This window comes from Triticum dicoccoides, chromosome 1A (genome assembly GCF_002162155.2).
Source record: "Triticum dicoccoides isolate Atlit2015 ecotype Zavitan chromosome 1A, WEW_v2.0, whole genome shotgun sequence".
In the NCBI taxonomy this organism is placed as follows: domain Eukaryota; kingdom Viridiplantae; phylum Streptophyta; class Magnoliopsida; order Poales; family Poaceae; genus Triticum; species Triticum dicoccoides.
In genome coordinates, this window is record NC_041380.1 from 514275067 (window position 1) to 514287353 (window position 12287).

The following is a 12287-nucleotide window of genomic DNA, read 5'->3' on the forward strand; positions in this document are numbered from 1 at the left end:
GTTAGGTCAGCCCATAGGAACACTTTGGAGCAACAACCGGGCCAGACCCACAGCAAGATCCCCTCCGTGTAGACCCGACGCGTCTGTTTCCCCCCTCCAGGTGCCGGCGGTGGCGCCGTCCGTGAGGGGGGCCAAACCCCGAAGACGCGTGCCGCCTCTTCGGACATGCCACCACACCACCCCGCATGTATGACGGGCCAGTGCGACGCTCCGGTGGCATTGCTACCCCCTCAGGGCCCCCGTCCCACCTAACCCTGGAGCGGTTGACCACGAGATCTAGCCCTTTGACTTTTCACGGACGGGCTTTGAACAGTGGACCTCTCCACCCGGTTGTGTCAGGTCAGCTCAGAGGGACACCTGGGAGCAACATCCGGGCCAAACCGACAGCTACATCCCCTCCGTGTAGACCCGATGCGTCCGTTTTCCCCCTCCAGGTGCCGGCGGCGGCGCCGTCCGTTAGGGGGGCCATGCCCCGGAGATGCGTGCCGCCTCTTCGAACATGCCACAACACCACCCGGTTGTGGTAGGTCATCTCATAGAAACACTTGAGAGCAATGTCCCCTCCGTATAGACCCGATGCGGCTGTTTCCGCCCTCCAAATGCTGGCGGCGGCGCCGTCCGTGAGGGGGGCACACCGCAGACGTGAGGGGTCACACTCCGGAGACGGGTGCCGGGCGTTTGCAACCGCCACTCAACTTCTATCGCATAGCTGTTTTTGATTTTAATAAAATTTAAGGACCTATATTCAAAAGAACATGACAGCATATTATTAATGTGCTCGAAAAAAATACAAACTATATATATATATTCATAATCTATGGAAAAAATTACAAACTACATATATATTCATATAATACATAAAAAAGCATGAACACATATTTTTTAAAAAGCATAAAAACATATGCAAAAAAAACGTATGTAAAAAAAGCATTAAAACATATGCAAAAAAAAAGTATGTAAAAAAATAGCTATGCCGACGGCAAAGCCGTCAGCATAGATACGGCAGAGTTCTGGTGGGCGCCGTGACGCGGATCGGTGACGTGGCAGATATGCCGACGGCTGCCGTCGGCATACCTACGCCGCGGATCGGTGACGTGGCATGCGGAGATATGCCGACGGCCGCCCGTCCAGACCGTTGGCATAGGTTTGACGGCGTTAGCCACTAGTCACGGGCGGGGTCGCCGGGCCCACAGTTATACCGACGGCCGATTTATGCCGACGGCTGCTGTCGGCATGTCTGTGGCTAGGTCGACGGCCGTTCTGTGCCGACGGCGGCCGTCGGCATAGGTCCACGTAACCCGACGGCCAGTTTAAGCCGACGGCCAGGACTGAGCTGTCGGCATATCTCGAACTAGGCCGACGGCAGCCGTAGGCATAGCTTTGGCCGTCGGCGTATGCCCGTTTTCCGGTAGTGTTGTAAGTCAATTTTGTTCGTAATCCTCCGCTCGTGTAGCATTCTTGTTCTTAAATTATACACACTACTTTTTTTGTGGGTGTCAAGAGTACTTTAAACTTACTAATAATAACTATACTATACCTCACACATTGCTGTAAAATTGAATATATAGTTTCTAAATATTATGTAGAATACTAATGCAGTCATTATGATTTTAACTTTGTGAGAATTATTTGCATAACCAATAAAGATCTTAACCAGAAAAGTTCCGCAAGTCACACTAAAATGCAATGAACTTTTTTGGGGTCAAAATGCTAATGGATGAAGCTAGAAAATGTAACGACCATAATAATTTCGATGAAGTTGAAGCACACATTTTGAGATAATTAGAAGTATGAGATCACTCGGAATGTAATCTTATTTAGGTATAACTGAGATTTATGAAAGCCTCACATAATTGAATTAGCAAACTGATTTAATCATCCTTGCTGTTACCCATGGGATTGCCCTTAAACCGGTTGATTTTAAAGTGCCGGAGCTCAACCCCGGCCTCTGCCGCGGTCCTGGCCTCGCCGTCGATGGCCAGCTCGGCGAGGAACATCCCCACCGCCGGCCCCATCTTGAACCCATGCCCAGAGAACCCGGCCCCGAGCACCACGTCCTGGCCGAACTCCCCGCCGAGGAAGTCGATCACGAAGTCTTTGTCCGGAGTCATGGAGTACATGCATGACTGCCGAACGACCGGCCCGCCGTCGGTCACCACGTGTCCCGGCATGAACTCCTCGATCCACCGCGCGACCCGATCGGCGGCGTCGCCACCACCGGAGACCCAGTCCCGGCTGTTGGGGTCGCACGGCGGCCCGCCGTCGTAGTTGATTTTGATGAGGCCCGGGAGCTCCAGCGACGGCGTGCTGTACACGTGGGGGTCCCCGTAGCTGGAGAACGTCGGGAACCCGGCCGCCGCAGTGAGCTCGTGCTCGTGGCCTGGCCTGATCTTCCAGTACAGGGTGAGCATGTGCAGCGGCTGGATGGGCAGCTCCAGGCCGGCGACGGACCCGACCAGCTTGCTCGTCCATGCGCCGACGGTGACGATGCATTTGGCGCCGTGGAACTCCTCGCCGTCGCTCGTCGTCACCCGGACACCGGCCCCTCCCTCCTCCTTGACGATGCCGACGACCTCCTTGTTGTCCCTGACGACGGCGCCCTTCTTGACGGCCAGCGCCTGGAACATGGCGACGGCCTTGGTGGCGTCCAGCACGCCGCCGCCGAGCTCGCTCACGGCCGTCACCCACCCGTCGGGGACGCGGAACACGCCGCCGCCCCACCTCCCGGCCAGATCCACCTCCGCGCCGCCCCCGTTCCCGACGGCGGCGAGGAGCGCGGCGTTGCTGCGCGGGCCCATGGCGAGGTGCGGCGACAGGGTGAGCACGCGGTAGCCGGCGTCGGCCTGGGCGTCGCCCCAGAGGCGGCGGGCGAGGCGGACCATGGGCGGGTAGCGCGCCTTCGGGTAGGCGTCGCGGATGGTGCGGGAGTGGCCGTGCGAGGAGCCGAGGTCGTGGAGCAGGTCGAAGCGCTCGAGGAGGAGGGTCCGGGCGCCGCGGGACGCCGCCGCGTGCGCCGCGCAGCTGCCCATGATGCCCGCGCCCACCACGATCACGTCGAAATCGGCCCGGCCGAGGTCACCGGCGGCGTCTGCGGCGGCCATGATGCCAACGCGCTCTCGGTTTGGTCTGGCCGGTTGCTCTCCGGTGCACAGCCAAGTGAGCAGGGCAGATGTGTGCTCTAGTTCAAGAGTGGCAAGCGGTATATATAGATGTAGGCCATCTCATGACTTGTGTGGCCTCGTGCGCAGATCATTCTGTAGCGGATGAGTGCCCTGATTGATTATTTTTTATCAAAGCCGCCGCTCCTTAAACATGTGCCCTTGACAGATTCATCGTCGCAAGAGAGGGTAAAGAGCCCGAGGACGTATCTGCTTGTTGTAACGCTATGGAACTTTCAAAGCTCAAGACTGGACAAATCGGCACAACTTCTTTCACTTTACCTTTGAACAATCGTCTGCTTCACCCGCAACAACAACAACAACAACTGTCTGCTTGTTATAAAAAAGGCCGGTCGATTATTTCGCCATCAAATGCAACTCATTGCATTCTTGTGGTAAACTAATGCTCGCTTTTATCCATAATAATTGTACTAAGTCAGCAACAAATCGAAGGAAGTAAATATTTTTTTAGGTCCCGATAACTGCCACACGTGTGGTGTATCGGGTAGTTGTGCCACACTCCTCGTGTGACATGGACAGCAACCAGCCCACACACCTACATGTGGGCAAAACAACTAATGCCCACACACATCTTTTTTCCCTCCTGAACCCTCTCACACGCGTGCGTGTGGCCGAAGTTGATAACGCCCACACGCCCGTATGTCAGGCCTCGTACCCTTCTGGTCCCGCACGCGACGCGTGACGCCCACCGCGCGCTCGCAGTTGCCATGGTCCAGACCCTCGTCCATATTCGTTTATCTGCAGTTGCCATGTCGCTGAACTACGGTTGCCATGTCGGACAACTGCAGTTGCCATGGTTGCTCAACTGCAATTGCCATGTATAGTCTGATCTAATGTAGTTGTCATGATTTCATAACTTTAGGAGTTGCCACATACGAACACTAGGCAGTTGAGAGAGTTGCCATGTGCTCACAAGCATACTAGGGCAGTTGCCATGTAAAAAAAGAAGAGTTGTCATCTGCTTACGTGCACGTTAGGGCAGTTGCCATGTACGTGCACGTTGGGGCAGTTGCCATGTACCATGCAAAAACACATGACAACTCGGTAAAAAACAGTTGCCATCTGCTTACGTGCACACTAGTCAGTTGTCGTGTACCCTGCAAAAACACATGGCAACTCGGGTAAAAAAAGAGAGTTGCCACCTGCTTATAAAGCACACTAGAGGCAGTTGTCATGTGTGCTGCAAAAACACATGGCAACTAGCAGCTTACGTGTGGGAGAGGAGACGGGCGTGTGGGCGAGATGGCAAATGCCCACACACCAACCCTTGTGCGTGACTGAAAACTGGTGTGTGGGTGAACTGCTAAACGCCCACACACCGACCACTCCGTGTGGTAAAACGGATGTGTGGGCGAACTATGTCACACACTACACACACACCATGTCCTACGTGGCACAGAAAATCAGCCAGATTGTGTCAAGATTCATGCATATAGTACTGGACGATGATGGATGCGTGTGGTCAAGATGGTCAACGGTGTGGACGTTAACATTTCCGTTTTTTTAAAGGACATTTTTCGCATACATAGTACTTACCCATGTAATAGTTGACTATCTACCAAGCGGGCAAGCATGGTAAAAGCAATTTCAAACAGACAAAGTATAGTTGGCTAGCTGTACAACCTGACCACCAAGTTCAGTTTGCTATAATTGACTCTGATCATCTGATGCACGTTTTCCTACTTATTTTCATGAATATCAGGCGAATGTGTGCACTACTCGACTGATTAAGATAAAAATCTTGATACTCGTACTTTTAAAGGTTATGTGCATCCCTAGTCAGCGCAAATGTCAGGAGAAATAAAAGTATTTTCTAAAAATGTGGCAGTTGTGTGCATCCTAACAATGCAGAGACTGAGTGTGCAATCACTTTGCTTATATGTTTTTAATGTGACGTTATGAATTAATAAAAGTGACCTTTACTAAAAAAAGTGTATTCTTTTCCCCATTCTTGATCATACTTTGCGTGTGCATTTGACGGTGAAAAGAAATGACAAGCCTTCTAAAATAAGAAGATTATTGTTTTGAGGTTCTTCGAAAGTATAAACACCTAGGACTGTTCCCTTTCTCCACACGGGGCAACATAATAAGGTGAATAGGGTTTTGGTCCGCCCCGCCTCCGATGGCCCTTGGTTCTTGGAGGTGCGGAGGAACCCGGCCCCTTGCCGGTGGGAGGGATCACATTCTTGTTTTAGGTAGTTTTAGCATCTTTTTGGGGGCTGCGAGGCGACGATGACTTTTCATAGTAGAAATAATGTCTTTCAGATATCATCCCGTCCCAGCGGTGTGTCTAGCGCCGCGTCCCAGCGGTGTGTCTAGCGCCGATGGAGGGAATGTGAATGTGTGTCTCTAACGGATCTCTCCTAGGATTTGGTCGACTTTGGTCTTCGATGGACCTGTTTGGATCCAATCTGTGTTTCGTCTCCAGTGGATCCCTCCCAGGATTCGATCGACGTTGGTCTTCTGTGGATCTGCTTGGATCCAGTCCGCGTTTCGCCTCCGATGGATTCATCTGGATTCGGCCGGCATAACATTTTATTAGAAGGTTACATCAAAGGAGGTAAGACCTTTGTCCACTGGTAACTGACGATCATATAAAGTAGAGACAGGTTTGTAGGACGCGGCCAATTGCACTAAAGTGTGGCCACGTGCTCCCAATTAGCACACGGTGCGGCGGCGCAGCCTGGTTATGTTGTTAATACCTCCCCTGGTAGTAAGTGGTAACTGGTAAGTACTCTTTCCATACGCTTAGGTCATTGCTTACGGAACGCTCAATGGACCGCTTACCTATTTGGCGTTCCATCCAGGCTTCCATATGTTTTAGCTGGCTCCCTAGCGAGGATGGAGACGCGGAAAATATAGAATTTGGGACGGTGAACGGAACAGGACACAGGTAAAAATCTGAGCCGAACGCGAGACGAGGCTAAGCCACATGTTTTTACAGCACCGGGTCTTGACAAGTCGCAGCTAACAGCCAGGGGTCCAGTTAAGAACTGACGCTAGCCTACACAGGAACGGATGGCAAGGAGAAGGGAAGACAGATTAGCAGCAGGACATGCATCCACACACGCATCCACCAAGTATCCGAACAAATGGTGGGCACAAAGCCACCATCCGGCAGAACAGAGGCCAAGTGCGGCATTGACACGACATGGGCATTCTACAGCTCGAAGATAGCTTACTGTCTTCGCGGTTCCGAACGACCGATTATTAATCATCTTCCCAGGAGCCAATCTAACATTGGTAGAATCGGTAGCAGCACAAACATCTGCAAGGTGAGCAGACAGGTAGTGAGTAGAGCAAATGCTCAAAAGATGGTATATGTTCCTATCCAAACAAATAAGATGGTATATAGACCCACAAGTAAAGCTAAAAGGTGATGAACATACTAACATCTAGCTTTAAATACTTTAGAGACGCAGAAAGCGAAGCCTTTCTTCTGCTGTATCACGTATAAACACAGATGCAGCTTAGCTATGGGTAAATAGCATGTGATGTGCAGCATTTCAAGACTACCAAGAGCTGCGCTTGCCTATCATCATCATACATATGCGGTGCCAAGTAACTACAGCAGTTTGTTCGAACAAGAATATTAGTGCTAGAGGAAGATAAAATGCCAAATTCGATGATACAAACGTGCAAATTGCTACAGTACTATGCTAGATCACATGACTAGTCACTCCAGAAATATAGCGATTCAGCATCAGGTGCAATAGATGCATACTTGAGTAATACAGTAAATGGATGAACACACCGGCAATACATAAACCCAATCTGGCAGAGAAGATACCTAGCATATTGGCCTGCATGTTGATCCACCACAATATACATGAGCCCTAATGTGAATCAAAATAACCCGCGACAGGTTAATGATCCACACAGGCAGGTCTTGCTCCGACTGGTCCCGGCTCCAACCACACCATAGTCATAAGTTAACTCCGTCATGGGAGGGATGTGATTAAGTGCAAAGAATATTATACGTGGGTGCTTGTCATCTCCATGGTCGTATTGCACTGGTTGCCAGAAGGCATTTGGGGAGCAACTGTGGTTCATGAAACGCGAGACATTTCCAATCTGTTTTGCACTTATCTTGATGGGCAGCGGCTGAAATTCATCAGGTGATACATATGTGCTTTCCTTGCCTATCAATTCAGGCCCAGAGTTCCATTTTAGCGTCTTCTCACCAGGACACATGGTCTGAAAAATGTAATCATCTTCACTATCATCCAAATTAACTTGAAGCTCATCAATAACCTCCCCAGCATACTCGCAAATAAATGCACCAGCACGAATAGGATCCCAACAGCGAAGACCCCAGCCTCGATTTGTGGTCCTGAAGACCTCAAAGTGGTACCTGATCCCCTTTTGGCACACTCTGTTCCGACAATTCAGGCTGCAATGGCAAGCTTCACCACATTCATATATTACTGGCTTGCGGCACACCAACACTCCTGCTGAGCTGTACGGTAGATCACCTCCATTATGTTGCCCACAAGCACAGTTTGCATCACCGGGTAGGCAAACACTCTGGCAACCGCAACCCTGCAAGGCTTTCATGGGGCTGAGGGGTCTCGGGTATTTGACCTCAGTAGTATAGGTAAAATGCCCAGGTCCTTTCTCATGGTCTATCTCATTGACGACACAAACTGGGAACGTTTCAGCCCCAGATGATAGGTCATGTTGTATAACCCTGCCTCTTGTTGATGCATTTTGTATCCATCGCTGCGTCCTCTTCCATATCGCAGCTCCATCACGCTGTCCAGGTTCACGCTGCAGCCTGTACTTGAAGCAGTTGATGCCAAACTTTGTTCTCTCCTTCCAGGACTCTTGGATTTTATAGAGGCCATCGTATATGTAGATTTTGCCAGTTATCGTAGCTGGATCTCTGAATCCCCGCACGACCCTTATCTCATTCTTCCTGTGCAAACTCCTCTCGAGAGCAAGGTTGCCCCTCTCAAGCTTCTGGTCATGCCTCTCCTCGGTATTCCTACTGTTACCCCCTGAACCACTGTACACCAGCGTGTCTGTGTCATCATCATCATTCTCATAACCACCTGCCGCGACAATACATATTGCTACAGAATCCTCGCCATTTCCAAAGTTAGCACTCATGTAATCAATGCCACTCATGCTAGGCGCGTGCAACCCGATGATGCATAGCTCCATCCTGAAATAGAAAATATCGCCTATTTCAACACCAGGAACAGTCCCTACCCTCTTTCCCACATTGGCCCTGATATCACTGGCCAGCATGATAGCGCCAGCTTTCAGGTCTGCACGTCTGCTAGCATCTAGCGTTTCATCCATCTGAAGATGTCTACGCCTGAGTGCCTCAAAGGTCATATGAACTGCTTCCACAGCCTCCCTGGGAGTACTATCTGAAGTGGGCAGAAAAGCAAGCAGCTTGCCAGAAACATGATTCCTGTAGATAGGCTGAGGGCGCTTGACCTTAACTCCATTTGAGCCCTCAGCAGCCAAACCAGCTGACCTCTTAGCCTGACGTTCAGATGCCGAAGTCTGACTAACCGAATAAGGTTCGCCGTCATCATTACGTGGTGTAACCCCAGATGATCTCGTCTTGTATGCTGAGACAGGGGTAACATCAATGGGCACATTAGCACTTGTGCCTGCAGGCGAAAAAGCATTCGCAGTAGCACTGAAGGTGGCGAGTGATCCAACGGCAGGAAGGCTCCCAGCACCAAATCCTGTAGGAAACTGGCCAACCGGAGTCACAACGACCAACGGTGGGGTGCTTGACTGGTTAATGTTGACTCCCATGGGTGCAGGGAACATTGGAGCTAAAGATCTTAATGGCTTGGCATCCAGAAGCTCCTGATTAGGGCCAGGCATGAAATTCCTAGCCCTGTCCATGTTAAATCAACCAAGAATTCCTGCACAAGGAAGGAAAAACCTTAGTGGACTATACAGTTACAAAATCACAAAGGAGTAAGCAGCGCTTGGTGAATCCTGAAGCATGGTTGCATCCTTGAAAAAAGTACTGCATGTGACTCTACAACCAGCATGAAAGTAAAACACCAAGCTAAAATCTCACCTGCTTTTGTTACTCCTTTGATCTTTTCCAAACCAAAACAGAAACCACCTATAGTGAACTACAAGAATTGATGGGTGCCCTTTGAGAACTATTCCCTCCGTTCCTAAATATTTGTCTTTCTAGAGATTTCAAATGGTCACCACATACGGATGTATATAGACATATTTTAGAGTGTAGATTCACTCATTTTGTTCCGTATGTAGTCACCATTTAAAACCTCTAGAAAGACAAATATTTAGGAACGGAGGGAGTACATTGGATCATTGCAGTTCTCAACTAGATGAAGCATTTCCTTCTGAGTACTAAACAAGACGTAGCATTGAACCATTGGTACAAGGGTAAAACAGTAGTATATATCAGTAGCATTGATAATGGAAGAATTGCTAGGACACCAAGAAACACTAAAAAATATATATGTAAACTTACTATAATAACAAGTATCAAGGGTAGAGTAGCCACCAAATGCAAGAGCCATATGAGATGTAATAAGTTGGCTTATATTAGTTTTATGAATTCAATATCAACACACAAGCACAACTCAAGCCATGCAGATTAATATTGCCATCCAAACTAAATCAGTGACACCATACTCTTTCCATCGATTGCCGGTCACAGAGGGAGGGGGCCCAGCAGGACTAGAGTCACAACAAAATGGAAATTGAACATATGTAAGCTGGCGCTGTAGGAAACTGGCCAACCGAAGTCACAACGACCAACCATGGGGTGCTTGACTGGTTCATTTGGTGGATTAGCAGCCGCCACATTTGTAATTGAACATAAGTAAGCTGGCGCATTTGTATTTGAACCTCTTATGATCCTACTTCATCAATGAAATACAGCCCTAGGGCTGTCTTTTCGTCAAAACAAAGTCTCATTTGTGTTTGAAATGGGAGGTCGTCTGCTCGATTCGTCAATTCAGCATTTCCTTGTTTCTTGCAGCTATTGGAGGAATGCATGATATGAAAATGAGAAAGAAAGCATGGGTTGATGGGCTTGGGACACAAAACCTTTACCGCTAGGACAATATAGCTGTTATGCTCACATTTAAAGTGTTTCTCTTATTTAAAGTATATGTCTGACCCAAGTTATATCTTTTCTCTGCCACCGCCACTGTGGATTGCTCTTACAAGAGTGAGGACGAGCAAGGGAAGAACTTGGAAGATAGGAATACTTGATAATTGAAGGACCAGGATTGGGGCCTGCCATCAGTACTAGATTAGCACGAACGGTATGGAAGTTCAGGTGAATATCAGCCAAGAAGTGGAGATGCATCATGAAAAAGAAAAGAAGTGGAGGCACATAGTCCGATGCCCTCTTGCGTCACGCATCTGGCAGCTGCTAGCAATCCACCCTGTGTCTCCCCCTTCAAACGAATATGGGAAACGTGCACTCCGCTGGGTCTGCCTGCCACGCTCACTCTTTTCGTCCTTCCTAGTTATACTGTGGTAAATCTTGGATGCCAGGAATGCTAACGTGTTTCGGCAGCTCTCACTATCTGCCGTGGATGTATCAAGGAACATAGTCGATGACCTCACTCAGTGGTAAAAAAGGCTAAAAGCAGCTGATGAAAAAGCCCTTGCCGGTTTGTGGCGGGACTATCTATCCTCTCGCTAGCACTCTGCACACGAGCTTCTTTGAAATATATTCAGGTGGGGATTCACTCCCTCCTGGTGAAAATATCAAAGAAAAAAAATAAAACAGATTTAGAGCCGAATTTGGCAAATTAAAACATAAAGCATTTGCCTGGCTGATCCTCAATGATAGAATTTACACCAGGGATATGCTAAAACGTAGGCATTAGCATGTGTCTGGTGATGATCATTTATGATATGCCCTTCCAGAGCTAAAGAGGATTGGCAGCACCTATTCTTCCAGTGCAGTTTCAGCACAATGGTATGGACCTGCCTCCCTGTTGCTTGAGCCCTAGGGAGCTTAGCCATTTCAATCCTGTGGGCTTGTTGACATTTAGCTGGTCCTTGCTTCAAGGAGAATGTAATTTGGCTCCCTCGCACATTTGGAAGCAGCGCAATGGCCACATTTCGAAAGGTTCCAGGCCGGCTTTTAGAGCTTGGAGGTCTGGCTTTGTTGCAGATGCTACCTTTCTTAAGTATAAGGTGAAGAAACAGCTAGTTACCCCTCTGTCATTATGGATTGGCACTTGGCAGACTGTTGAAAACAGTTTTTCCTTTTTCCTAGCTGATGTAAATAGTTGGTTGTATTATTTATTTGTTGCACAAGAAAATGGGTGTACAGGTAGCATTGGGAAAGTACATTTCAAGAACCAAATTTTCATTGAAATCAGTCCACCTATGTACAGCAAATGAGATGAGTCCATCTATAGCAAAGGTTTTTTTTTATCTTGGTACAAATAAGTAGCGCAAAAACTTTCACTTTCTACCTATAATAAGTAGGAACAGAGCCCGGAGTTCCAATCCATGAACTTGTGTCAACACTCAACACTCATGGCCAACATTCATTTTTTTTTTCAGAAGTTCCTATCTATTCGCCCACTCACTCCCCCTCTGTATATGAATCCTAAGTTCCGTGGTTATCAGAGCCCTAGAATTTGACATGGTCTTTACATGCCCTGGCGGTCAATATGAATGCCCGTCCTTAGGCCATCGGAATGGAGAGGGGAGAAAGCAGTATCCGGCCCGACGGGGAAGCCCCGATCACGCGTCCTCTCGGGACGGACGGGGAGAAGATAAGAAAACGTGTTCCGGTTCGCCGCGAGGCCGCGCGGAGTCCACCCTCAATCGAGAAATGGGCGCGGCTCGGCGGGGCCGTGCGGGCATGCATGCGTCGGGACTCGGGAGGGAGAGGAGCCGAGGATGGAGACGCTACCTGAGCCTCTCGGGACGAAGGGAGAGGAGCGGAGAGTGGCCGCCGCCGCCGCCGACAGCGAGCGAGCGATCTCTCTGACGGCGGTTTGGTCGAAACGAAGAGAAGGAGAGGGCGCCGCCCACTGTGTGGGTGTGGGACGGGTGCGCGGCGACTGGTTTATTAATCGGGGCCGGGGCTCCTCTCTGGTCGGAGGTCGCAGGGGTGGCCGCATC

The 12287-nt window shown here is 49.4% G+C and overlaps 2 protein-coding genes across 2 annotated transcripts; both read right to left on the minus strand.

Annotated features, from left to right (window-relative positions):
• Window positions 1–1724: 1724 nt before the first annotated feature.
• Window positions 1725–3133, minus strand: LOC119284660 (probable sarcosine oxidase). The gene has a single exon (XM_037563811.1). The coding sequence runs from the start codon at window positions 3099–3101 to the stop codon at window positions 1872–1874; it is 1230 nt and encodes a 409-aa protein (XP_037419708.1). The 5' UTR covers window positions 3102–3133; the 3' UTR covers window positions 1725–1871.
• Window positions 3134–6046: 2913 nt separating this feature from the next.
• Window positions 6047–12190, minus strand: LOC119284650 (histone-lysine N-methyltransferase, H3 lysine-9 specific SUVH1-like). Its single transcript, XM_037563804.1, has 3 exons — window positions 12076–12190; window positions 6970–9070; window positions 6047–6447 (listed from the first exon to the last, which is right to left on the minus strand). The coding sequence occupies exon 2, from the start codon at window positions 9048–9050 to the stop codon at window positions 7026–7028; it is 2025 nt and encodes a 674-aa protein (XP_037419701.1). The 5' UTR covers window positions 9051–9070; window positions 12076–12190; the 3' UTR covers window positions 6047–6447; window positions 6970–7025.
• Window positions 12191–12287: the final 97 nt, after the last annotated feature.

Bases quoted from the DNA above. Each gene is read 5' to 3' on its own strand.
- LOC119284660 (XM_037563811.1), bottom strand. From the start codon at position 3,101: ATGGCCGCCGCAGACGCCGCCGGTGACCTCGGCCGGGCCGATTTCGAC.
- LOC119284650 (XM_037563804.1), bottom strand. From the start codon at position 9,050: ATGGACAGGGCTAGGAATTTCATGCCTGGCCCTAATCAGGAGCTTCTG.